This window comes from Mus musculus, chromosome 3 (genome assembly GCF_000001635.26).
Source record: "Mus musculus strain C57BL/6J chromosome 3, GRCm38.p6 C57BL/6J".
Taxonomy (NCBI): Eukaryota; Metazoa; Chordata; class Mammalia; order Rodentia; family Muridae; genus Mus; species Mus musculus.
Genome location: NC_000069.6, coordinates 122,957,728 through 122,985,499, shown reverse-complemented (window position 1 = coordinate 122,985,499; position 27,772 = coordinate 122,957,728). Strand labels below are relative to the sequence as shown.

At 40.7% G+C, this 27,772-nt stretch overlaps 1 protein-coding gene across 10 annotated transcripts in view; it reads left to right on the top strand.

Moving 5' to 3' along the window:
- The first annotated feature begins 599 nt into the window (after positions 1-599).
- Positions 600-27,772, top strand: part of Usp53 (ubiquitin specific peptidase 53) — a 53,415-nt gene continuing 26,242 nt past the window's right edge. Inside the window, exons 1-9 of one of the 10 annotated variants that reach the window (XM_017319820.2) lie at positions 600-1,794; positions 2,653-2,815; positions 16,251-16,911; positions 21,153-21,245; positions 22,482-22,616; positions 24,068-24,181; positions 24,263-24,345; positions 26,363-26,468; positions 27,769-27,772. The exon at positions 27,769-27,772 is cut by the window's right edge and continues 143 nt beyond it. In XM_017319820.2, the coding sequence (XP_017175309.1) occupies positions 16,768-16,911; positions 21,153-21,245; positions 22,482-22,616; positions 24,068-24,181; positions 24,263-24,345; positions 26,363-26,468; positions 27,769-27,772 (679 nt within the window). In that variant the 5' untranslated portion in view covers positions 600-1,794; positions 2,653-2,815; positions 16,251-16,767. Of the gene's footprint in view, positions 1,795-2,652; positions 2,816-15,541; positions 15,649-16,250; positions 16,912-21,152; positions 21,246-22,481; positions 22,617-24,067; positions 24,346-26,362; positions 26,469-27,768 lie in introns of all 10 variants that reach the window. The other 9 variants (XM_030252941.1, XM_011240317.1, XM_030252942.1 and 6 more) reach the window with 9 other exon arrangements.

The following is a 27,772-nucleotide window of genomic DNA, read 5'->3' as shown; positions in this document are numbered from 1 at the left end:
ACATTTCTAAGAGCTGGTTTCTCCGGCTCCTTCCCGTCGAGGTTTTAATGTTAATGTTGAGGACGGCGTCTATGGCTTCATGTTACTTCTTTTATGTGGTACATAATAAATTCTCACTGATCCCGGGTCAAACACAATAACCTCACTGCATGTCACCCACCAACCTGCAGGGTCTCCCTCATGCGATTTCTTCAGGTAAACTGGAGTCCCCTTTGAGTTTATCTAAGTCAACTTTTATGACTCACGCCAGCTTTGGAAATGTCTTCCAAACCTACATCTACCTTTTTGAGTCATCTTAATCATCAGCCAGGTTTTTTTTTCCCCCCTTTGTTTTGTTTTTCCTTTTAATTATCATCCCAAATAAAAGTTTCCCAGACAAAGGCTAGTCTGGTTCGCAGCAGCAGCAGCTTGCAACTCAAAACCTGCTCCACATCGCGGAGAGGATGCTGCCAAAATTTCTGACAAATACTAACTGGGTCAGCGCGGTTATGAAGACGTTCGTTTTATTAGTGGTCACGAAAGCCCCACTTAGGGAAAATACATTCGCGCCAAAGGACACCATTCAACTGCAAACAGACCGTACCGACTCCCTAAGGGGACCGCCGGGGTGCCGACCCAGCAATGGCTGAAACCCACAGAACCCCGGCTCAGATCCCCGCGCATCCGCACTCAGGCTGCAAAGCCGCCAACCAAGGCGGACGACGGCGGGACGCCCGCGTCTGCCGTGGAAATCCGCCGCAGTCCCCAGCCCACCACGCAGCCGCTCGCCGATCCGCCACGTCCCGTCTCACAGCCCGCCCCGCGCGCCACCCCCGCGTCGGGGCAGAAGCCCGAGCCCTGCTCTCGCGGGATCTCGCGCCTCACACAAGCCCTCGGAAAGGGAGCATCACCCGCGGGAAAGCCGGGAACTCACGTGCGGGGGCGGGGCGGGGCGGGGCGAGACGAGGAGGCGGGCCCGGCGCAAGGGGGCGGGGCGTCCTGACGCGGGGGAAGGCGGGGTCCAGAGACCTGTTGATCGCAGGTGTCACTGCCCAGACCGGCCCCTGGGTCTTGGGCGTGCGCGCATGCTCTGCGCGGGTCTGGCGGCTGAAAGCGGCGGTGTGGCCGTCTGTCCCTGTGCGTGTCGCTTTGCCTGTCACGACGTTGTGGGTGTCGGCGCGAGGCGGAGCCGGGCCAGTGGGACTGGAAGGGCTACGGCGCCGGGAGGTAGAGCTTGGGGTGAGTCGCGGGAGCCCCCGCTGGGCAGAGGGCGGAGGACTCTCGGTCCCCACGGCCTGGCCCCGCTCGGGCGCGCTAACCCGGGTGGCCGCAGGCTGAGGGCGGGATTGGGCCGGGTCGGGATGCGCTGGCCAGGCTCCTGCGGTTCCCGGTGCAGCCCCACAGCTGCCGGAGCACTGAGCCTTCACCAGGGCTCCAGCGTGATTGGCGTTCCTCCTTGGCGGAGCAGACTGGATTGGATGTGATAGAATCTTGGCTTGGTTGGTTTCTCAGTAGCTGGACAGACGGACGGAGTTAATGTTTAGCTTCTAAACGGCGGTTTACGGTACAATTACCAAACTACTCGCCGGCGGCGCGGGGGAACAGGAAGTGCCTGCGCAGGTGTAACCGGGAGGATGTGAAGCCCTGCAATCTGAGCCTGTTTTGAGGTTTTGTTATTCTCCTGGGGTTTGTTTTCTCCGTGCAGATCCCGATAAATGCTTGCAAAAACGTACTGCACGTCCTTATCTGCTTGCGGTCTTCCATAGCTGGAAACATATTCTTTCCTCCAAATATATTTTCAAGGCTACTTTTGAGGTACATGGGCAGTAAACCTAAGTTCTCTGTGGTGAGCCCTGGAGCTTGTTTAAGACCAGGCACGCTGATTTTCACCTTTAAAAGGTGGAGCCAGTGCTGACACGAAGTTATGATAGAATGGATTGGTGACATTGATAACTTGTCAGTTTTATTTTCTGTTGTTTTCAATTCTGTGTCGATGATGGTCGAGGCAGAGATCCCTCATCCTATTCTGTTAAAGAAAAAAGGAAAAAAAAAATAGTGAAGAAAGGGTCTTCAAAAGTAATGTGTGATTTATCTGCTATTGTCAGAAGAATTCCTAATAGATTTTCTGCGGGCAAGAGTTGTATGGAAAATAAGGTTTTTGACTTATCTTTTAGAGACTTTTAAAGTGAGCTCCTTTGGACAACTTGCTATAAACTTACAGAAGTGATTTGTTTAGTTTGTAAATCGAATCAATGTATTAAGTATTTTTCCCAAAGGATAAAAAACAAGAGACCCTCCAAACAAGCCTTTTCCTTAGGATTTTTTTTTTTATTTATAAAGTTGTCTATCGAACTCATGATACGTGGCACTAACAGTTTATTACTTTAAAGGCGTCACTTTTTTTTTTTAAATAAAAGTGCCATTTTAGTGGTAGGACACATTTTCTACTTATTCTTGCCCTTTAGTAAGAAAGCACCCCCCCCCACACACACACACAATGCCCTTACAGTTTCACTATGTGCTCTGATTCAAAATATTTCTTATATTGTTTAATTTCAGAAGTTTATTTTCACTATGTAGTGTCGAAAAATGCAGTTTTGGTGTACAGTGGCTTAGAAGTTTGTTTTAACAGAATAAAGTTTAAAAATGACAAGAAATCTGATCTATTTTAAGGGGTGATGTGCACTTTTAGATGCTAACTTCATTAGACACCAGCTCCATTATGTTGGAAGTCTGTAGTTGTAGAAGGAATGAATCAAGGACTTTGCTTGACTCTACAACTTTCTGAAAACTCGTCTTCTCTCCGTACAGTGGTCGTTGAAGTTAGCTGGCAAAGGTGAGTTACTGAGATACTAAGCAGTCTTGTTATTTCACAGCTTTAACTATAAGGTGTGACCTAATTACAGACCCTAACGACAATCTACAGAAAGCTTGGTAGCTTATATATTGCACATGCCAACATTTTGAACATAGTGCGCTATGGTATGAGGCTCTTCCTGAGATTTTGTGCTAAGGATGGACGTGTGTTGATTTGTGTCCTCCTGGAGAAGCAGGGTAGACATTAGTGACGATACACATGTAGTATTGGTATGGTAGATTATTAACTTTGTGTTGCAACGATTATTCAAATGCTCATTTACAATGTATGTGTATAATAGAAACAAGAAATAGGTGTAACTACTCGACCATTCATAAATCTTTACAAGTTCTTGGGTTTTTTTGTTTGTTTGTTTGTTTTTTTGGTTTTTTGAGACAGGGTTTCTCTGTGTAGCCCTGGCTGTCCTGGAACTCACTCTGTAGACCAGGCTGGCCTTGAACTCAGAAATCCACCTGCCTCTGCCTCCCAAGTGCTGGGATTAAAGGCATGCGCCACCACGCCAGGCTCAGTTCTTGGAATTTTATTAAATAACTTTATATACCACTCTAATCTTGGCAAGTAATTGAGTTCTTTCTCTTTTTTTAATAAGAATCACACACACTCACACACACGTATTTGTATGCCAATTTCTTAGTGGTCCATGACAAGAAATGTAGTGTTTGCCTATAATTTTGTTATTTATGTACTTGGTTGTCTTCCTGTGTAGCCTAGGTTAACCTCCAGTTTGTAATCCTCCTCCTTCAGTCTCCCAAGCCCTGAGATTATAGGTGTACTATATAAGGCTTAGAATCACATCTTAATTTAATTGCTTTTCTGTGTGGCTGATTTTTTTTTTTTGTAACATTTTTCTTTTTAAAAAATGCTATCAGAGGAGCCTGTATTGGGCCACAGGAAGAGTCCACAGGGCTCAAATTGCCTCATGTATTCATATTTGTATTCTGGAAAGTAAAATTTTATGTAAACCTTCACTGTCCTACCTTTCAAAGCTTTACGTGTGCCAGTGTGTGTGTGTGTGTGTGTGTGTGTGTGTGTGTGTGTTTTGGTGCTGGTCATTGAATTTGGTCATGGGCCTTGCCCATAGTATAGTAGGCCAGTGCTGTGACCACAGAGCTATGAGAACCTCAGCCCTAACTTTAATTACACTAGTAAATAAATATCTGAGATAGCATGACATCTTTGTGATAGTATGAAGTTTATCATATTGAGCAGTAAAAAAAGAATTAAAGGTGGGGAAAGTTTTAAGGAACATTATTGTATTTTGTTGTTTTTTTCTTGTTGGATGGGTATTTCGCCTATATGTCTGTACCATCTGTGTGCCTGCTACCCATAGAGGCCAGAGGCAGATCACCTGAGACTGGAGTTACAGACAATTCTGCACTGCCCTGCGGGTGCTAGGAATCAAATGTGGATCCTCTGGGAAAGTAACAACCATTCTTAACTTCTCAGCCATCTCTAGTCCCAAGAATACTGTTTCTAACTTAGCATTTGTGTTCTTTGGGTTAGCAGGTTTTTCTTAGTAAACCTTTTAAAACATATTCTGTGTACTAGATACTAGAGATTCAAATATTAGTAAAGTGTTAGATAATCATGTCAGAAATTTTTCTTTTTTGGATGGGTCACGTTTTGAGACAAAATTTTTCTATAATTCGGTATGCTCTGGAATTTGCTCTGTAGCCTAAGCTGGCTTCAAACCCAATGCTTTAGCCTCCTTAGTATATTTTAGCCTTCTTAGTGCTGAGTTAGTAGGAATGAGCAGCCACTTCCATCTGTGAATTCTTCCTCCTCTAAGCTTCACTTCTGGCTATTCTGAACCATGACCAGCACCCCTACATTGAGTGTCCAAAGGTGAAAGGGTGGTGGACGGTTTCCTTCTCTTACTCTCCCTTCTGTAAGATTCTGCTTCTCCTCCCTTTCTCCTATCAATCTCCATCCACACCACACTGATGGAGTCGCTTCTGACTTGACAGAGGGTGGTGGCTTTCTTCATCCTGAACTACATCCGGAGAGCTGCACTGTGTTGCTGTAGACCACAGACATTATAACTAAGGGAATGTGAAGATAGGTAAGCCATCACCTTAAGATTAAGATGATGACTGAGCAGACAGGAGATGCTAAGGCAGACTGGTAGCATTTCAGAGACTAAAGACATGAGCATTAGCAAGATGCCCCTTCTATGACTTCCTCTGGCTAGTCCCAGGCTAGCTGTGAGTTCAACTGAACATGTTTGTAGATGACAACATCATCTTTCAATGTCAAAAGGATGAACTCTTATAGGTAGTCTTTGTTAGGAACACTTGTTATTTAGAATTTCAGCTTTCCCTCTCAGATTCATCCAATTAATATAGAAGATGCTTGGGACTTGCTTTACATTTGCAGAGAATCGAGAGGCGGAGATAGTAAACAAGACATCCAATAGGTCAATTACATAGTGGTTTAGAAGGTAAAAAGTGCCAGGGGGAGTTGGGACGGTAAGGTGGAGGATGGCTTGCAACTTTACTTTTAGGCTACATTTAGAAGGTGAGGCTTTGGAGAGAACAGAAGGCAAAGACAGGAGGATCAGGGGAAACATTAGGATTCCAGGCACAGGGGTACCACTGCTAAGGCTCTCAAGAGTAGGAATTTGCTTGATACATGTTTGAGAATGATAAGGAGTCAGTATGCTGGAATGGGAAAAGGCAAAGATCAGGTGGCTAGAGGTGAGATTAGAGGGTAGGTATAGTTAGAGGGTTGCTGTAGTGTGAATGTTTGTGAACCCTTAAAATACCTAAGTTGATACATAAACCCCAGTGCAGTAGTGTTAACAGGTGAGGTTTGGGGGAGGTCGTTAGGTTGTGACAGCAAAACCTTCATGAATGAAAAGGCTGGAGTAATCTTGCTCATCTCTCTCCCATGTGTGAATACCAGAAGGCACCATCTTTGAAGAAGGTAAGCTCTTGCCAGCCACTGCTACCTTAGTATTCCCAGCCCTCAGAACTGTGAGAGATAGGTATGGGCATTTGTGTAATAGCTAAAGCAAACAAAAAATAGATATAAAATCTAAAAAACTTGATAAGTTAGATTTCATCAAAACTTAATTCAAAATTAAAGAATTCTTAAAGGTCAATAAGGCATACAGTAAGATTGTGACCAGAAGATTGAACATAATTTCTTTTTCTTTTTTTTTAAGGATTTATTTTATGTGAGTACACCAGAAGAGGGCATCTGATCCTATTACAGATGGTTGTGAGCCATCATGTGGTTGCTGGAAATTGAACTCAGGACCTCTAGAAGAACAGTCAGTGCTCTTAACCACTGAGCCATCTGTCCAGCCCCTTGAAAGTAATTTCTTTCCCGAGAGGCATGAAGGCACCTAAGCATGTGAAAAGCTGCTGAGCATCACTAGTTCTAGAAATGTGTGTTTCAGCCACACACCAACACTACAGACCACAGCATCTCTAAATAGAAGAGATTGAGGCAACAATTGTTGGTGAAGACCTGGTGCAGCTGAAGCTATAGCTCTCAAATGCAAGGGTTTGAAAGCGTATGATGCATCTGGTGGTTTGTTTGTTTGTTTGTTTTAATGAAGTGGAGCATAAGCAATCATACATCCCAGTAATCCCACTCGGTGTATTCCCAAGAGAAATGGGGAACCCAGACCACGGAAAGTTGTACTCAACTGCTCGTGCTTATTTACAGTAACTGTAAGTTGGAAACACTACAGAAATATAAATTTGGGTGTGTTACTTCACAACAACACAACTTGCTGAGTTGTGCAGTAAGTTGATGAAACTTAAAAGCATTCTTCCAAGAGAATTAAACATTATATGATTTCATTTGTGTGGAATTCTAGAAAATTGAAATCCTGGGAACAAAAGCAGAAACATGTTTGTTTTAGTTGGGTATCATAGTTCTCTGTTATAGTATAATAAGTTACCACAAGTTTAGCAACTTAAAATAATTTCTGTTAATTGTTTTATAGTTTCATAATTTTAGTGAGCCAATCCATATGGGCTCAACAAGGTCTCTGTCATTGGTTTCTCAAGGCCAAGGTCAGAGTATCAAATGGTGGGTAGGTTTCTGGCTGGCAGAGTCCTCAGCGAAGAATCTGCTAACAGGCAAATTCTTTTCCTTGTAGGACTAAAATTTCAATTCTCTGGTCCTAAAAGCTCCCCACACTCCTTATGTGGACTCCATCCTTGTTACCCTGCAGGGGTGAAATCTGTCCACCTCCCTACGAGCTGAAGAAAGCTTTCGTTGCCTTTAAAGACTTCTGTCATTAGATTGCACCCCCCCCAAAAAAAAATCTATCACCATCTGTGTCAGAAAACATAGATGCCATCAGTGGATTGTATTTTGCCTATCTTCAGGTTTTGGACAGTAGGGTATAAAGTATGTGAGTATGTGTATGTGTAGGTGTGCATTTTATTCTACTTCTTTCTATACTGAAAAGAAAAGGTTATGGCTATAAAGAGGCTTGAGAGAGCTTTCAGGAGATTGGAGACAGTTGGCTGTGGTAGTAATTACATGTCAAAACTCATTCAGCTATACATTAGAGGAATGAATTTTGTTGAATAACCATGACTCTGAAAAGCAGGCTAGTTTTTAAATCCTGGCTATAAAAATACAGATAGTAAAAATGAACTGATACTAGTATCTCCCAAACTGTTTAATTTTTTTCTTATTAAATATTGACTGACCACAATATAAGCAGAAGAGAAAAATAGAGTAAGAAATCTATAGTAGTGTGTATAACATTAAGATCAATACGAGGTAAGAAGAGTGAATGGCCAGCCCAGCCTAGGTCTTTGAGGTTTGGAGTCCCTGTAGTTTGCCTTGTTTTTTGCTGCTCAGCCGTTGGACGTGGAGACAGAAGAGCAGGACAGTGTGAGCACCTTCATCCTTGGTTTTATATCTGACGGGCTCCTCTATTCTTCCCCTCATCGGTGAGACATCTCCCCTTACCTAGGACCGTTGGGTTTCTCACACATTCCTGGACCAGGCTTCTGATCTACTGCTCTCATGCACCAAGCTCACTTACCCACCCAGCATTAGTCTATCACTGAAGATGCATCTATTATAAAGAGTCACTTACCTCAAGCCGCAGCACAGTCTGCTGTGAACTTTGCCAGTCTGATGGGTATATGCTATTAGGTGTTAGCTGTGCATTCCAAGGCTGAAGTGTTGTTAGCATTTAGTCTTCTCTTTTGATTTGCAGTCTTGGCATGTTTTCTGCTTGTGTAACTGGTCTTGGTTTTAGCCTGCAGTAGTTCTCTGTGTACCAGTCATTCCTTGTTGGTTTTAGTTCTTGCAACCTTGTCTCATTTCTATTTGAAGAGAATTGTTTTCTTAAGTTTTGAGCCCTTTGAATTGTGGTGATTTGTATTCAGTCTTGTTTTCTGTTGCATCCAGACCTTTGCATGTTAGCAGCTTCTTTAAAGCTTGATGTGTATTGCTTTGTCACTGAGTTCTATATATTAACCTCACTTTTTTTTTAATTTTAAGTTTTGGTTTGTTGTTTACTTGTGATTCCTACAGCAGCTTGATACTGAATTTAGAGAGATACCCGTTACTCTTGCATGATCCTAACAGTACTGCATTAAATTTCTTTAGGTTAAGTTTCCTTGCTTATCCTTTTGCATTGTGAACACATGTACATAGATAACTTTATAAGTTATAAATGTGACTAGTACAATTCACAGTTATTTTTGGCATAGGTTTTTCCCTCCTTGTCAGCAGGTTAGTTGAGCAGCCTTGTTTCAAATACAAAGGAAATTGCTTGGATGTTCGTATAAAACATACATGTTCCCACAGTTCATTGCTTTACAGCAAATGGGATCATTGTTACATAAAAACACTGTTGCTTTTTTTTTTTTTTTTTCCCTCCTTTAATTTGATTCCAAGGTGTCTCTGGAGAGTGGCTGTAAACAAGCCCTGCCCTGACAGGGCTTTAGGCGATTTGGGTCATGGGTTCTTATGCATTTTTCATGATGTTTTTATTCTGGCATACAACCTAGTGCCTAAGCATCTAGGACCTGGGTGTGATTAAATGTCCTTTCTCTTGGAAGTTACGGTAGTGATACCCTTGTGGTCATTGCTCAAATTGTGTTACTTTGAGATCACAGTTCTCTCCTAGAGCTCTTAACAAGAGAAACAAGTCAGGTTTGAGTGTGTTTAGCCAGGGAGACTAAGGAGGCATCTCACCACAGCTTGTGGACTAATAGAAGCAGTTTATCAGTTTCAGACTCAGAGAAAGGGCTGGGCCAGCAGGAAGGAGAGGTACCCCTCATGAGTGAGGAACAAGAAGGGGAGGGCTGGTGTATTCAAACCTTGAGTGGAATCTAGGATGCTATCTAGTGGTGTGTCCAACAGAGTTCCTCCAGGGTTTTGGGAGCAGCCTGCCACAAGCTCCATAGAGTCACATAGCTGAGAAGTGGGTGTGTGCTACTTGGCTGCTCTGTCCTTTCAGAGTGTGAGGCTTGAGCAAGTCAAATACATTAGATCTACCCTCACCATAAGAAAGTGGTCAGCATGAGGCAGTGTATAGGACAGTTAAGGACTTGTATTTACTATACTGATAAGGTGGGAGAAGGTTAGAGATCTGGAGCTGTGGAGCGTAAACTAGCCACACCTCTCATAATGAAAGAGCCTCAGCAAATACCTTGTTAGGCTGGTGTGTCTCTGCTGATGGTGCATGCTTTGTTTTCTTCATGATTGACTGCTGGAACCCAATACACATGGACAACGTAACGTTTTTATTCTGCAGTGTTCAGCTCTCAATGTTGGGTTTGAAGGGGGTGTGTTAGTGTGTGTGTGTGTGTGTATTTTTAGCCTATCGACAATAAAAGAAAGTACCACTCCTCTTTTAGTCTACCAACAATACTACTTTTAAATTTTTTGTAACGTTGGTAGCTCTATACTGTTGCATCATTTTGCCTCTGAATTGAAGAAATTGAAAGCGCTCTTTAATATTTCAGAGTAGGTCTCAGGACTCATGTGTAGTCTTGTTGCAGTGAAAAAATACAAAGCAAAGTAAGCACAGTTAAGATGAGGTTTCAGGGCCTCCTGCCAGTGAGCTCATGCAGGACTCTCCTTCCTCCAGTAGAGACTTAACGGTGGTGTGAAAATGTTGTCTGCCAGGAAGCACACTGAAGACTCTGTCGTACATTTTTTGTTGGAGGATGGTTACATAGTTGTTCTCTACAGAGAATGCACCAAAATTCTAGCCTTCCAGAAGGCAATAAACATATAAGTCACATTGTCTGTAGCTTAGTGCATTCTCGCTCCAGTAAGCAAGAGGGGAAGAAGCCTCTGAGCTCTTGAAGGCCAGCCTTCCAAACAGACCAGAGAAAGCCAGACTGCCATCGTAGGTTTTCTTTTTGAAGTGTAAGTCATGTATGGTCTAATTCCCTATTTAAAGTACATGCCAGTAGTTTTTAGCTACTTGCACAAGTGTACATCCATCACTGTGATTTTGCAGTATTTTATCACCAAGGAAAAAGAGAACAACCTTGTACCCCTTAGCTGCCACCCCTTTCCAAACCCAACCCCCATCCCCAGACCTTTCTTCTCCAGTCCTAAGCAACCCCTGTGATACTGTGTGAACAGAATCACAATATGCGGCCTTCCCTGTAGCATGTGACCAGTAGTTCATTTCTTCTTGTGGTGATTGATGTTCCATTGTATGGCCACACACATTTTGTTTCTCCATCTGTCCATCAGTCGGTGGAATTTGGATTATTTCCACTTCTTGGCTGTTATGAACAGTGTTACTTCTTTTCAACATCGCCTCCCCAGTGCTTTCTAAAGCATCTATATAGACTCCCACTGACAGAAGCTCCACTTTCCGTTCTTTTGACACACTTGCTTATAAAGGTTTAGAAGCTGCAGTCTGTGTTATTGGTCTGAGGCTTACCATACTTGAATATGAAGATGATGTTGCCTTCATTTGGGGCATTTTGTAGTTTATTTCCCTGTGATCTGTGATAATTTCATATTGGGAAATAATGGTTCTTTGAAGATTGGGTAACGTTTGACTTTCCGTCCAGCTCTGGTGCCACTCTCAGTGGGAGAATGCTTATCTCTTTTTTGTCTTCCCCTCACCTACCGAGTAGTCTTCTTGTTTATACTTTTGCTTGAATTACTTTTAGGACTGTATTTTCCTGTGTAGTCGTGTGGACCTTTAGATTTAAAAAAAAAATTTTTTTAAACAATGTTTTCACTGCTTTCATATGGTCTTTTCTCCTATATCAGTTCAATCGGTTTTCTATCTCCCTTTTCTTTAATCAGCCCTGTGAAGGTTTGTCTAACATGATAGCTTTTGCAGAAACTTAGTTTTATTCATCCTTTCACCCGACAGTTTCTGTTCTACTCCCTTTGTCGTCGTGTTATATTCATGTTATATTTGGACTTTACATCATCCATTTTACTTGTTTCACCTCTCAAGTTGAGCTCTGAAGTTCTTACCTCGTTCTAGAGGTATTTACTTTTTCTTTTTAGGAATCATTGATAGAATTTGAGTGTATTCAGACCTCTTTTAAATAGTATTTATGGATGTTTGTGTGTGTGTGTTTGTATTGCTTTTTTAGTACTTTGTTCAAGAACTTAAGAATATTTTTAGTAGTACAATGAAAGTTTTGTACAATACCCTCCCCCCTCAATTCTTTCTAGATCAATGCCTTCCCTATCCATCTAACGTTATGTTGCTTTTAAACCCATCAAGACAGATTAGTGTAACCCAGATATTCTTGGGTGTGTGGCCTTCCTTTGGAGTGTGGTCTACTCACCAGGGGCTACATTCTTAGAAGACACTGACTCTCCTAGAAGCCATCAGTTGTCTCAACTAGGGCTGGGACTTCCTGCCCAGCTCTAATCTCCATTTCAGATTTGGTGTGGCTTGAGCTTGCAGAGGTCTTGTGTGGGCTCTCGAGTACTGTGAGTTCACATGTGTAGCTTCCCTGCAGTGTCTAGACACGTTGTTTCCTTTAGGTCATAGACGGCCTCTGGTTCTTACACCTTTTTCTGCCTCTTCTACATTGACCCCTAAGCCTCTGGAAGAGGGGTACAGTGTATCTGTTCCATTTAGGGCTGAGCATTTGCTCTCTGATTTTCTGTACCTTGGCCAGTTGTGGGCCTCTGTGTTAATCCTATCTACTGCAAATTGAAGCTGATAGGTCTTGAGAGATGAATCAATCTATGGTTATAACCTCAATTTACTGCTCACAAATATTTTTTCCTTTTTTTTTGTTTTCGTTTTACACATTATTGTCAACTATGTAGTACTATGTTATTTGTCTTTCCTCTGCTCTTTTATTTACTGTGTTATAAAGAGTTCAATTCATTGCCTCTTTTTGGTTCTTTGTTATTTATCTTGCTTGCTTGCTTATTTATTTATTTATTTATAGCAAGTGAGCATGCGATTGATTGCTTATATGTGAACATCTCAGCACACATGTAGCCGACAGATGACAACTAGCACAGGAATTGTCTTTATTCCAAGGATCAAACATGGACTGTCAGGCTTGTTGGCAAGCACCTTTAACCAGTGAGCCGCTCAGTGGCCTGCATTCTCTCTGTGTTCACATTTTCTAAGACTCCAGTTATATTTACCAGAGGAGTCATAAGCTAGTCCCAATTGTGGGAAAGTGAAGCAAGATGACAGCTCTAATATATGTGTAAGCTGATTTCAGAGAATAGAGAGGAGGTGGGGGGCTTCAGTGATGAAGTCTGAGAATTTATTCTTGTAAGGAACATTTTTAAAAATAATTCTTCCTATCAATGATTTTACTTATCTTTATTTTATGTACACTGGTGTTTGCTGCATGTGTTAGGTTGTCACACTCCTGGAACTGTAGTTAAAGACAACCATGAACTGCCATGTGGGTGCTAGGAATTGAGCCCTGGTCCTCTGGCAGAGAGTGCACTGCTGAACCATTTCTCCCTTAAAAGTAGAAATGGTTACAGGAACAGTAATGTAAAGTAATCTAAGTAATGGAGATGAGGACAGGGACAGAGGTCACGCCTGTTCTCACTTCCACTTCCCAAACTGACTTTCCTGTACTACAGATTGGATGTGAAATCTCCTCTACACCCCAGATGGCACTGGGTAGCTGTTCTTTCCTGTCTTTGTATTGTGTGGATTAGAGTTCTCTGGAATGGAAAGGTTACAACTATAAATGTCTTTCTTGGGCTGTAATATTTGGCTCTTTCCATCTCTTAGCTGCTGTCTCCTTCCTCCTGTAGGAGCTAGTCTCTTTGGTATCCCCAGGCTTTCTCTGTTTTTCATTAGACTTTTTAATCTGTGTTTTCTGTTGATCTCAGGCAATGCCTGTGAAAGGGTCATTTGACACCCCCATCCCCAAAAGGGGTCACGACCCACATATGGAGAAACATTGGGTTAGAGGGAAGCAGTCGAGAGCACATACTTGTCTGACATCCTATGTAGGAATGGAAGGCATGTATTTTAAAGTTATCTGTCATTACCCCTCACAAACCTGAGTTCTTAAAAGGAAATAATTGTTTCACATATTTTATTTCATGGTGTGGAATTGGTGACAATTAAGTTTTGTTGAAAGAATATAATTGTAAAAGGATATCCCATTAAAAAATAGGGATTTATGGACTGGGGGGAAGGCTTAGTGATTAAAGTACTTTCTGTGCAAGTGTGAGGACCTAAAACCCTCTCCAAAACTCTCATAAAAGTTGAACATAGAGCACAAGTGTTTAATCCTAACATTTCTACAGAGAGCTGAGAAGCAGAGACAGGGAATTCCCAGGGGCTCACAGGCCAGCTAGTCTGTCTCCTTAACAGAGAAACAATGAAGAGACTTTGTCTTGAACAAGGTAGAAAGCAGAGACCACCAAGACCAGAGGTTGTCCTCTCACCACAATGCTGGTATGGCATGTGAATGCCCACATTCACACACAAATAAAAATTTAAAATAAAAATAGAACTTTGCTACTGTATTAGTTACTTTCCTATTACTGAGATAAAACACCATGACCTGCAGCTTTTAGAAGGAAATTTTATTTGGGGCTTACAGTTCTAGAGGGATAGGGGTTCATCAGCATCATGGCGAGCAGCGGCAGCTAAGAGAGGTCAAGTCTTGATCCATTAGCAGGAGGCAGAGAAGTGAGCCAGCACATTTCCATGCTAGCCCCTGCGCTGTTCTTTCCAGTTTGCCCTGCTATGCCTGCTGTGTTCCCAGCAGTTCTTGTCCGCTTGTCCCTGGAGCCACTAGTTCCCTCTCTGCTATAATCCCCTGTAATGGGTGCTCCCACATTCCAGTAACCAAATAGAACTGCCAACCTCGAGGTTAAAAATCACAGTACCCAGTATAATCAAAACTCTTAAGCTTATAGTTAGCCAATTAGATTTATGTATCCATAAAATCACAATTTACAAGATGCCAATACAATAATTTCAGAGCCAATTGATAATGATAAAAGCTTTACCTCAGCTATGCTAACCTTATCAAATCATCATGTAGGCCTCCATTCTCCTTCCCCTCTCTTCTGAATGCTCCCAGTCTCCCTCACTCTTAGCTCCCAGTCTCCCTCACTCTTAGCTCCCAGTCTCCCTCACTCTTAGCTCCCAGTCTCCCTCACTCTTAGCTCCCAGTCTCCCTCACTCTTAGCTCCCAGTCTCCCTCACTCTTAGCTCCCAGTCTCCCTCACTCTTAGCTCCCAGTCTCCCTCACTCTTAGCTCCCAGTCTCCCTCACTCTTAGCTCCCAGTCTCCCTCACTCTTAGCTCCCAGTCTCCCTCACTCTTAGCTCCCAGTCTCCCTCACTCTTAGCTCCCAGTCTCCCTCACTCTTAGCTCCCAGTCTCCCTCACTCTTAGCTCCCAGTCTCCCTCACTCTTAGCTCCCAGTCTCCCTTTTCTCTGTCCAGTCACTGGCCTATTGCTGCCCTAATGTGATTGGACAGGGAAAATCCTGCAACAGGTATGGGCTTTTGAAACCTCAAAGCCCCATCCCCTGTGATACATCTCTTTCAACAAGTCCACATCTCCTCCTCCATCCCAAACAGTTGTACCAACTGGTGACCAAGTATTCAAACATGCGAGTCTATGGGAACCATTCTCTTTCAGTCACCACATAAAGAGCTACCAATAAAGAGCTCCCTTCATGTTATACAAACATGGATGAATTTATTATAAACTTAGTGTATATGATGCGTTTCAGGATTATTTATATCTCTTTAAGAGAAGGTTGCAAATTATAGAGTTAAATAGAAGAAACGGCTAACATACTTTATAATTTTAAAAATATTTTACTTCATTAAGCAGGTCAGTTACAGTTACCTCATGTATGAGGTGAGCAGTCCTTGACTCTGGGATGGGAAGAATTTATCTGAGACCAGACAGCTGATAAGCTGGCCTGGAAACAAGGTCTGTTGCCTGATTCTTTAGAGACTGATGGCTTTCTTCTTTCTTCTTTAGTGCTTTGTTTCCGGTGGCTATTTGATCAGTGGTGGTAGGCTGACCTAATGTCTCATCTTTTATGTTCTGTGAAGATAGAATGCGGTGACTTTCACCTAAGTGTACCAAGGCATTTGTTAAGACCCTATGCGCTCTCTTGCCTGGCATCCCTTCGCACGTGCTTTCTTCCTTACTGGGCTTCTTTGTGTTCCTCCATCACACCAGATATGGTCTGGATTTAGTATCTGAAGTTGCTGTCCACGCTAATTGGGATTCTTCCCCTCAGGTTGCTTTACCTTTCAAATCTTGATGTGGAGATAAGCTTCTTAGTGAGTCCTTCTCAGCTGTCTTGCTATCCGGCTTCCTCCCCCTTCCCTCATTGATACATAACAGGTAACTCTTCTAGTTATTTATGATGTTGTCAAAGTATGAAGCATTGTCTGACTGTTCCTCATTGTGCTAGTTTAGTGTTTGGTATTTGTAAGTATTTGTTAAATGAAAGCGTGCAAGAAGGAAATTTAGTTGATAATGTTGATAGTGAGTGAGTCCTTGCTTTTAATTCAGCAGATGAACATTTAAAGTCCATTGAAACAGGAGCACACATTTGCAAAAGGAGTGGAATACCTCACTAGGGATTTTTATTTAGTCTAGTTCCTTTAGGAACTAGTTCAATTTATATAAAATCTGTCTTGAAAAAAGACAGTCTGTTTATAGACCATAAATTTATTTAATACAACAGAATACCACCTCAGATTTAATGTATTTTTTCAGAAAATATTTTTCTTATATCTTTCTCTGAACATTGCAGTGTTGGCATGGGTAGTGATTAATATCCTAACAACTTAAAAAAATCTAAATGTTTTTATTTTCATATTTCAAATGCTGTTCTAATCCTTTTGATGATGAATTGTGGTTTATTCAATGACTGTGTGAAATAAGTGGAAAACTCTTGATCAGCTTTTACTTAATTTTTTTCCTTTCTTTTTTTTTTGTAGATTTTCTTTGAGGTCATGCTGATGAAATATGGAGTCCTCTTTGCTAACTTCACCTGAATCAGAGAAAAGCTGCTTCACTAAAGAAACAAAGGAAACAAGTGGCCAGAGGAACCCTGCAGATGCCAGCTCTGTACCTTGAATCTTCTGTTTTCAGCCCAACAGACTAATGACTCACATGTTAACGAAAATGGTCTATTCATCATAGATTTTTAGCAGTTAAAGTTATTTTTATCAGTGTGTCCAACTTAACAGATTTTAAGAATTATTAAACCTGGAAGGCCTTGTTTAAAATCAGTTGCTTTTTAGCTCTCAGCAATTGAACGTTTACTTTGCTTTTACATATGAAAGTCCTCAGAACTGTAGCCCATCAGGAACAAGATGGACTTGGAAGCATACAGCTTTATTGTGGACTGCAGTGGAATTAAGTGGACAGCTCGACATCACCCATTTTCTTGTCCAGAATACCACATAAACTAAGCATATTACTTAACTTTAATGCAAAAGAAGTGGCTTGAAAATGGCCTGGGTAAAATTTTTACGGAAGCCTAGCGGCAATCTTGGCAAAGCTTATCAAGCTGGAAGCCTGCTGTCCCTAGCCCCTACTGTGGGCTTGTTAAACGAGCCAGGGCAGAACAGCTGCTTTCTAAACAGTGCTGTACAGGTGAGACATCAGTTCCTCATTTCAGCTCTTAATGTGCTTTTAAGAGACTCTTATGTGATGATCCTTTTAACACTTCGTTGACTGGAACGACTTCTCTGTGTGTGTAGTGTCGGTGGTATGTACCTCTTTCTATATGCGTGCGCATATAGGTTTCTGTGTGTGTGATACATGAAGTCAGAAGTCAGTGCCAGGTCGTTCCTCCCCTCTTTCCACCCCGTCTTTTGAGGCATGGTCTCTCACTGAGAATGCAGCTCATCCATTCAGCTCAGCTCAGTGGGTTGCACTCCTCCTTCCCCACCACTGGGTTACACTCTTTACCATTGCTGGTTCTTGCATGGCCCAGGGATCTGAACTCAGGCCCCCAGGCACGCACGACCAGTACTTTACCACTAAGCCTCTGCCCAGTTTTCCTGTACCTTCATGTCGCTTTAATGGGGCAGAAGATACTCTGCTGAATGTTTTCATTTTTATAATAATTAAAAATGATATTTTCCCATAGAATGATACACTGCTATGGTTTAAAGAACATTTTTATTCAAAATGCTTAAAAATTAAAAATATGTATAAAGTAAACATTTTTTTTGTTTTAATTAGCTAACACTCTTCTGCATGCTTTTTAAAAAATAGTCGGGTGTAAATCCCAGTGGATGGGATAAAAACAAATGAGCTAGGTTGAAATAATGCAAACTTACGGGGGCCACCGTCTCAGAGGTAAAGGGGAGGGGAGATGGGGGAGAGAACTCTGAGAGGGGGGAACCAGGAAGGGGGCAACATTTGGGGTGTAAATAAAATAATTGATAAAGAATGCAAATTCATTTTCTTTCACTTCACAGTGACCCTTAACTGCTATTTAATTATAATTTGAGTGCCACTGTTTTAGGTTGACTGAAGATTACTTCGTCAGTTTCACACCGTTTTGAAATTATTTCAATAAATATGTATATAAACATCCTTTTCTATTTTTAATAATCTTCTGTAAAATATGCTTTGCTCTTTTAGCAGTTTCATGTGTTTTCTTCTGAACACTAATGTTAGATAGAGCTGTATCATTGGTTTAATGACTACACATCTGTGACATGCCACATGCCCCAGCATCTGAACGCTTGCTCTCAGTTGTTCTCCATCTGGAACAGATCTCCTCCTGAAAGGTCTTTAGCTCCCCCAGGAAAGGGAGCATTAGGAAAACACTGACTCCAGTTCACTTTGGACCTTAAACAAATGTTCCACCTAGCTCAGAGAGTCTACTGGTATTAAGAGAAAAAGAGAATGGCAGTGGATAGCAGGGAATCCAAGCACCAGATAGTTGAAGTTAAATGCTTTGATTGGATCCAACTGTCAATTTAGGTCTTTTCCTGTTTTCTACTTTTACATTTTCCCTTTCCTTTAGTTCTCACAATGTGTGTGTGTGGTGGGGGGGGGAAAGAGTTGGGGAGACAAAACACGTTATAACATCAAATTGTAAGTATGGAAATGTTCACAGTCAAGAAAGTAGAAATATTCTCTTGGTAATGTTTTTTTAGATGGACATTCCAGTTTTAAATGGATATGCCATAAAGACTATTTTTCTATATAACATTTGTTTATGGTACTTCCTGCAACGTTAAATAGAACCACCTTCAATGTAACGTATTTTCTTCTGTTTGAAGGACCTTTACTAACTTTTTTATAGTGCTGGCCTATTAGTAATATATTATTCTAGCTTTTGTATGTTTGAAAAAAATCCATTTCACTCCTTTGTTTGAAAGACCAGGAATTAAAGCTAGGTGTAGAGGTGTGTTTGCCTTTAATCTCAGTTCTTGGGAGGTTGAGGCAGGAGGATCAGGACTTCAACAGCCTTAGGTGCATCCCAAATGGGGAGATGGGACCTCCCAGGCCTCCTGATGGTCTCCCTTCTGTACTATCATTGTTTCTAATGAAAACGTGCATGGTCTTCGCTTTCCTTTGGCCACTCTTAAGGTTTTTTTCTTAGTGTTGTTCATGGTTGAGTTTGTTGAGTCTTTTGAAGCTGTCAATTTGACATTTTTCCTGTCTGTCCCTCCTTTGGAAAATTCCATTTACATTCATGGTTGTTCCAAGTGGCATGAAGTCTTTACTTTCTTTCTTAGTCTTTTTTTTTTTTTTTTTTTGCGTCATTCTCTGGATTCTGTTTCTGTGTCTTGGAGTTAGTTCTTTACCTTTTCAATGTCTTTGTGATAATTATATTTTTCATAATGGGTGTGGTAGTATGCACCTTTAATCCCAGTACTTGGGAGGCAGAGGCAGGCAGATCCCAGACTTCAAGGCCAGCCTGTTCTCACTGAGTTCCAGGAACGTCAGGGCAACAACAAAAATAGATTTTTTTTTAATCTTAGACAGTCTGATTTTCATTAGTAAATATTTGCTATGTGTCTTTGTGTTCAATCTTAGCCTTTAGTCTATGAATTGTTCTCCTGTGCTTATCTACTCATTTTACCCTTATACAGAATTGTAGTGCTCCTTTTTTTTCTCCCCCGCCACCTCCACTCCCCGCCCCCCCCCCCTTTTTTTTTTTTTTGCTTTAATGGTCACTAATTTTTACTGGCTGTCAGAAGTTTTACCTTGTGAGGTTATAGATATTTTTAGGATCCTAAAGATAATCTTAAACTTTATTCTGGACCAGGATTAATTTAGTTGGAGACAGTTTGGTTATTTTGATGTTCTGGTTTCTTGGGCAGGGGTAGTTTTATTTACTTTTAAGGTTAGTTTTTTTCAGACACTTCTTTTCTACCGCCAGTGCTCTTGTGAACCTAAGTTTTCCACCTTGACTATTGAGAACGGGTCTCCTCCTGGTCCTCCAGGAGCTCCGAGCATGAGCTCTTCAGTTCATGTGAGTGTTTCATTCCCGGACACACGCTGCCGTCCTGCTTGTGCTCAGTGGCTACTTGGAGGGAGCCTGTGCGAGGCCTGGTAAGGCCTCTGCAGTGCTCTGCCCTGCCTGCTACAGCAGCCTCCAGTGTGCAGATGTTGCTACAGGCTAATTTGAAAAGCCAGTTGAGTTAGAAGCAAAGTTCTATTTCATAGCTAACATTTGCTGAGTAGTTACTATATATTAGGTCCTTGTCTGATGATTATACATACCATTTCGTTTAATCTTTACCACTCCTGGCCATAGACGCTATAGTAAGCATTTGGCTGTCAGTTCAAGAACTGCTCAATAGAAGAGCTGGAGCTGGGACCCAAGCCATCTGCCTTCAGAGCTGTGTTGTTAGACATTTGCTATCTTTAATCTTCATCATCTTTGTTGAGTCCTTTGAAAAGGATTTCAATCTTGTATTTTTATGATATGCTGAGATAATATATAAGAAGTTAGTAAATATTACCAAGTACTTTACAAAACACTCATTTTGTTTTTATTATTTTTAGCTGAGAGAATTTAGATGTTTTAAGTGGGTTCTTCCAAGTGATACTTTTTCAAGAAATTACTGAGAAGATACAGAGAATCTTGATAAACTTGCTTGTATATCAGTTATATGTCAAGTCCTGCAGTATGTGCTGTGCATTTTGTATGTATCTTCCCCCAAATGGAGGCATGTAATAATATTATTCCATTGTGTAGAATGTCGGATTTTATAAAATGGGTTTTAGGTACTGGACTGATTTTTTTTTTTCAACTTTTAAACTTTTTTAATAGTTTGACTTTTTCTCTTAGTAGCAGATGTCTAAGGAGTAATTGCTGCGAATATATTCAGGTCATTGCTTGGCTATCACCACGCTGTGACTCCTATCACCACAGGAGTCTTACATTTAGTGTGTGTGATCACACACATGCTGGTCAGACATTCTTCTTGCTAAGACACACTGACTACTATTTAGTACATCCTAGCTTTAAAGTCTAATTATATTTCCTTCCTAGGTTTCTGGTGTTTCCAAGTATTATAATCTCGTCCTCTTTCATGTCTCTGCCAGATTCTCCATGTAGTATATGCTATATTTCCTGTCTGTGTGCAGATACTTAACTGAAAGATTTTGTTTTTTTGTTTTTTTTGTTTTTTGGTTTTTTGGTTTTTGTGCTCTACTCCCATCACGACTTTTCATGTGAATGAATAGGAATTTCCTCTATGTAGTGTTGTGCTTCCCGTTTCTAGTGATTACGCAAGCCCAGTTATGTACAGGAGATTAAAGAAGTTACTTACTATTTTACTGCTTTTAAAATGTCCAAATATGCTTTTTTTTTTTTTCCATAGAGCAATCTCAATTCTGTTTTTCATTCAAATCTTTTTTAGGTTTTATGGCAATTAGATATATTCCGAAGAAGCTTGAGAGCTCTGACTGGACACATATGTCAGGGAGATGCCTGTATATTTTGTGCATTGAAGGTAACTATTTAGTAATTACTATCGATTCTCCAAAATTTTAATTTTGATGGTGGTTTAATTTGGTTGTGATTGAAGTTCATTGTCAAATAACATAGTTTTGAAGATGAATGCTTAAAACATGGCAAGTATCTCCTACTTTTATGTTAGACAATTAAAACTTAATTTTTTAAGTAACATGAAATTGTGAGAATATTCTTCATTGTTTTGTAGTTATTATTTATTTTAATGACTGTTCTTAGCTACTACTGAGTTCTAGGTTCTGCTCTTATTATTGGGTTAATGCAGTGAGCATAATTTGTAACAATCTCTGCTCTTCCTACCACTGGGATGTGGAAGAGGGTAAATTTCAAGTTCAGGGCTGTCCTGAGGTGAGATCCTGTTAACATAAACAAAACCAGCAACAAAGCCCCATTCTCATGGAGCTTATATCCTTTTGTAGTATAGGAGACAATGTGCAAGCTGCATGTAGCATATGTTAGGTGGTAAAAGTTATATGACTGGCCAAGGAGGAAATATTAGCCAGGGAAACCCAGGAAGTATTAAGGAGGGAGAAAAACCCTCACCAAATGGTTGGCAATTGACTCAAGACCTAGAAAAGATGGTCGAGTTTCAGTAAAGGGCAACAACTTCAACATGTTGTTCAGTGAATACCAAAAACGTCTGGGCACCAGAAACATTGTGAGCAAGAAAGTGTTGAGAGCTAGGCCTCAGAGGTAAGGGGAGTTCTGATGGCTTCAAGGTAGGTCTGTCACAGAGGAGTGACAGTGTTTGTATGAACATGTGGACTTAAACTTGGATTCTGTAACCCCAGCTCTGGGGGTTAGAGGTGAGAAGGGTGCTTTGGCTGTAGGGTGTTTGCCTCAGTCATTCTCCATGCTGTGTTTTGAGTGGGACTCTAGCTGAGGGTGGGGCTCAGTGAGGGGTCAGGCCAGCCAGCCTGCTCCAGAGACGCCCTGTCTGCCTTCTGATGGTGGGGTTGCAGTCAGGCTCTCTGTGCCCACCTGGCTTTTCCATCATTTCTGGGGGTTCAGACTCCAGTCTTTAAGCCAGGGCTTTGCCTTCTGAGCCATCTCCCCAGTTCTTGAGTAATTAACTTATATGGAATTTCAGGGCCAGACTGTTGTTTATTCATTTCTGGGTATGGGTTGCTTTTTTTTTTTTAATGTTGTAGTGAAATTATTAAAGTGTCTGTAAAGTTGCTCGCTTTCGACCTACTGATATACTTTTGATTTCTAGACAATATTTGCACAATTTCAACACAGTCGAGAAAAAGCACTTCCCTCAGATAACATAAGGCATGCTCTTGCAGAAAGCTTCAAAGATGAGCAGAGATTTCAGCTTGGCCTCATGGATGATGCTGCCGAGTGCTTTGTACGTATCTCTGACAGCCCTTAAACACTTAGAAGAATAGTTTTAAGTCCTTGTATGATGCAAATTTGAAAAAATATATAAAAATGAAAAATGTCAGGACTGGTCATTGTTTATATATCTTATTCATCCTTCCTGATTGAACTTGAATTATTCTGTGTTTTATGTTGTATATCAGATTATTTATGCCCTGATTTTTACTGTATGTTAGTTTACAAAAATATACATATAATTGTTTTATAATACATTTTATATAATGTATATATTGAGCCCCCAACTTTGTGTCCTATTTGGTTTTTAATCTTCCAACACCAGTCTGTGCTGTCCAAATACTTGTGGATGTGTCGTTCCACTGGAACGTGGCTGACCTGCCAGAAGCTACTCTCTGGGAGGAATCTGTCTCTTCCTCTCCCAGCAGCTGACTGGTGCCAAACACTATGTGGCTAAGGGTGGGATTTTATGCACACCTCCCCTCTCTGTGCTGAGATTTGATCTGGCTTCAGTTTGCACAGGTTTTGAGTACACTATCAAAATCTCTGATTTTACATGTATAACTGCTCTGCTGTGTCCAAAGGACAATGTTTTCATGTAGTTATCCACTACTTAACACCTTATCAGTGATCCATGAGCCTTCGAGGTGGGTGTATGATATATATGTATGGAGATATAACATCAAATATATATAGTATATATATTCATTAGCTTAGTTGGAAAGCTCCAGGCCAGTGAGAGACATTGTCTCAAATGATGTTGCTGGTGTTCCTAAGTTTGATACATGAAGTTGTCTTCTGGCCTCTCCATCATATGCATCTGCATACACAAGTGCACACTTTTTAAAAAACATTAACCTGATTTTACTTAATATAAGAATGCTGGGAATGGGGAGATGGAGAGATGGCTCAGTGGCTAAGAGCACTGACTGCACTTCAGAAGGTCCTGAGTTCAAATCCAAGCACCCACATGGTGGCTCACAACCATCTGTAATGGGATCTGATGCCCTCTTCTGGTGTATCTGAAGACAGCTACAGTGTACTTAGATATAATAAATAAATCTTTGGGCTGGATCAAGTGGGGCTAGTTGTGTCAGGCAAATGTAATTCATTGTATATACATGTAATAGTTTTAAAAAAAAGAATGCTGGGAATGTAAGAAATTCAGTTTCTAATACTGAATTCTATATATTAATTAGTATTTAAAATAAGGCTTTAAAGTTCTTTCCTTGATTTTTTTTTTTTTTAAAACTAGCATTGCAAAAGGTGAATACTTGAACATTTGCAGTGATTAAAGGGGAAAATTGAAAAGCTAGCGGTTATGGCATTCCTGCATTTACACTTTGGAAAATGTTCAGTTAAAGGTAATTATATCTTAAGGTGTTCTCTGCAAGATCAGGAACTTACTTCACTTGTGTTGTTTTTTTTTTTGTTTTTTTTTTTTTTTTTAAATTTTTTAATTAGGAAAATATATTGGCAAGAATTCATTTTCACCTGGTGCCAAACAGGGACGCAGACATGTGCACCTCTAAGTCTTGTGTGACTCATCAGAAGTTTGCCATGACTCTGTATGAGCAGGTGAGGTGCCTGGGTTGTCTGTGTAGACACTGGACTGCTGTCTCGGGAGCGATGGACTCAGCAGCTTGTGTTCTTCCGCAGTGTGTGTGCCGGAGCTGTGGCGCTTCCTCAGACCCTCTGCCCTTTACCGAACTCGTGAGGTACATTTCTACAACAGCCCTGTGGTAAGCTTCTCAAAGAATAGTTAGCAAAGAGGCTAGGAGCACACTTACACACATTAGGCATTTATTCTGAAAAATTAGAACATAGTATAGATTTTCCTTTCTGACATTATCGAATGTGCTTTAATAAGAGAGCCCAGGAAGTAGCTTTCTCGGCTGAAGGCTTAGAATTTAGCTTAATATAGGTTACCTGAAGTGCTTGGCTAAAGTTTCAGATTGCGGTTTGGAATACATATAAGTAATATAGTATGTGTTTTGAGGAAGCTAAGGCTATATATGGAATTCATTTGTTTATATAACGTATATATAACCTGACAGAAATTTTATATAGTATTTGTAGTGAGCCTGCATCTTAAATGGAGCTCATCACATAAACTTAGGTTTAGAATTTACCATTCATAGCAATAATATTAGCTCTCAAATTTCAGATTTTGGAGCATTTCAGACTAAATACATTCTATAATAAAATGCAGGATTTATATCTTTTATATTTATAGCAGACCTTTGGACTGGGAAAATGACCTTAAAGCAAGGAACTCATTGGTAGATGAACTGCACAAGACACCTTCATCTTTACTTAGCTGCTCCCCTTGTATTGGCCTTGTCTCTACCCTCGTCTCCTTTACAGTGATAAAAGCCGAGATAAAGGGAAAAGAAAGGAAAGCGCGAATTTAACCTTAGGTTATTGTATTTTAGACCTCAGGAGTCAACTGTAAAAGTTTGCCTTGCTTACTGCCTGCCTGTCTGCCAGCTCCTTCTCTCTCCCTCTCAGAAACAGCTAGAAATGCAAACTCTAGCCTTAGACCTTATGCAGCATTTGTCATCAAAGTTCCTTTGAGTCCTTTATCAATTTAGTGAGCTTAATCTACCTCATAGGTGGATGGATTAAGATGGAAACCCAAGTCTGATTACAAAATGTCTCATTACTCCAATACTGGCAGTTTTGTTATTTCAGTGTTTATCAGGCTGAGTGTGTTCTAGTGTACTTGTGCAGTGTGTTAGAGAAGTACTCTTGGTTACTGACTATTAGTGGCTTATTTCAACCACGCACCTATGAAGCGTATACCAGAATTAGAGCGTCTGGAATGGACAGTAGTGATGGTGTAACAGTTTCTGTTGAAAATGCTTATATAGTTGTTTTAAGGTATCACATGCCTTGATATTTTACAGTGTGAAGGATAATTCCCAGTAATGTCTGTCCCATCTCTAACAAAGCCATTAGTATTCACAATACAAGCAAAAGGCAGAAGTCTAGTACTTAGGTAACTTTGCTGGTAGAGTCTGCCATCTCCTAACTGAAATGCTTGACTTGACCTCTGGCAACTTTAAGCCAAAGAAACGTCTACAAATTTTGCTTGTTAGGGTAGAATTTAAATTCAAACTTCTTATTAATTAGTAGAATAAAAAAGAAATATTGGAAGTACTTCCACATAGAACCTTTACCCTCATCCAGGGAAACAAAAGTATAGCTGGACAGGGTGACACTGACCTGTAGGCTTAAGTGTGTGGGACCTGAGGGGAGAACTTCATTAAGTTTAGGCCATCCTGGGCTAGATAGAAGGATGATATCTTAAAGGGTAAATAAGTAAGTAATTAAAAAGGATACTCTACTCTTGCCTTCCTGCTCCCTCTCTGTCCTCTCACCTCCCCCTCCCTCGCCCGTTCCTTCCCCCCCCCCCCATGTGCTCATGGCCAGCCTCTATTCCTCTACTCTCTCTCTCTCTCTCTCTCTCAGCCTTTCTCTGTCTCTACTACCCTCTTAACTCCCCTCCCCATGCCCTGAATAAACGCTATTCTATACTTTTTTTAAAAAAAGACACTCTAATATGATTTTATATTTGTCTTAATTCTTCATTTATCTTCCAAATTAGTAATTTGTCACTGTATGGTTAAGTTGAAAGTAATGCATACCTCTCAGTGTATACTCATACTCAGTTTTTTCAAGTGAAATTGATACACCTGTTGTAAGTTCATAGGCGAGGCTAGATTAAGATTCCTACCTTTTTTTTTTTTTTTAAAGCAATGAAGTTGAAAGAATGATGGAAAGGCATGAGCGAGTTAAACCAGAGATGTTTGCGGAACTGTTGCAAGCTGCAAACACAGCAGATGACTATCGGAAGTGTCCTGTAAGTAGAGTCGCAGAGCATCAGTGTTCCTCTACGTTTATAAACTTGAAAATAGGCACCCAAAAATTATCATGGAAGCACTGATTGGGCATGTATAAAATTTATCTTTATTAAATGATATTGGAGATGACTTTACATCACATAAGCTATTTATTTATCTTAGTGCTGTTATTATGAAAACTCTTTCACCTATGCTCACATCTGTAGCCCTTGCTGCTTGGGAGATTAAGGCAAGATCATTTGAGGCCACAGATCTGTGACAAGCTTGGGCAACATAGAAGAACCACCATAAAGACCAAACAAAAACTTCTTAGCTTTGCAAAAGTGGTTTTTTTTTCTTTAAAAAATGTTCTATATTTATGATTTTTTTTTTTTTTTTTTTTTGGTTTTTCGAGACAGGGTTTCTCTGTATAGTCCTGGCTGTCCTGGAACTCACTTTGTAGACCAAGCTGGCCTCGAACTCAGAAATCCGCCTGCCTCTGCCTCCCGAGTGCTGGGATTAAAGGCGTGCGCCACCACACCCGGCATATTTATGATTTTTAAGTATAGCCTAAGTGTACATGGTGCCCACGAGGTTAGAAGAGGGCATTCAGTCCTTGGGGACTGGAGTTACAGATGATTGTAAACCACCATGTGGGTATGAAGAATTTAACCTGGGTCCTCTACGAGCAACAAGTGCTCTTAACTGCTGAGCTAACTCTCCAGGCCACCCTACCCCCTTTTATTATGAGACAGTCTTTTTCCTGGGTGGCCTGGAACTCACTAAGTAGACCAGGCTGGCTCAAACTCACAGAGCCCTGCCTACTTCACTTTATTAAACAATGTCAAGTATCATGTGTTGAGTGAAGTCTTTCAGAAATGTGTCTCATGGCTGCACAGGAGTCGTGTTGTCGTTCTTTGAGTAAATGTGACAAATGATTTTTGTTGTTGTTGCTGCTACATAAAACTATAAATGGCTTCATTGATTTTTTTTGGACAGAGTCTAATACCAAGCTGGCTCAGCCTCCCAAACACCCAACTAGCTATTAACAACCTTAAGAGATTTTGGGTTTTATTTTCTGCCTTTTGTTGTTGTTTTCAGGATGAATATTTGTTCTAACACATCTAAAAGTACCAAATGAGTTAAAAATAAGATCTTGCTTAATCAGTAAAGACAAACAGCTGATCAGAAATCAATTTCTAATAAACTGAAAAAACAAACTTCAGATACACTTTGATTTTCATTGTATAATATAAGGCATATATAGTAACTAATAGTTTAAAAACTTGCCTTTTTTTTGTTGTTGTTGTTCTTCTGTAGAGTA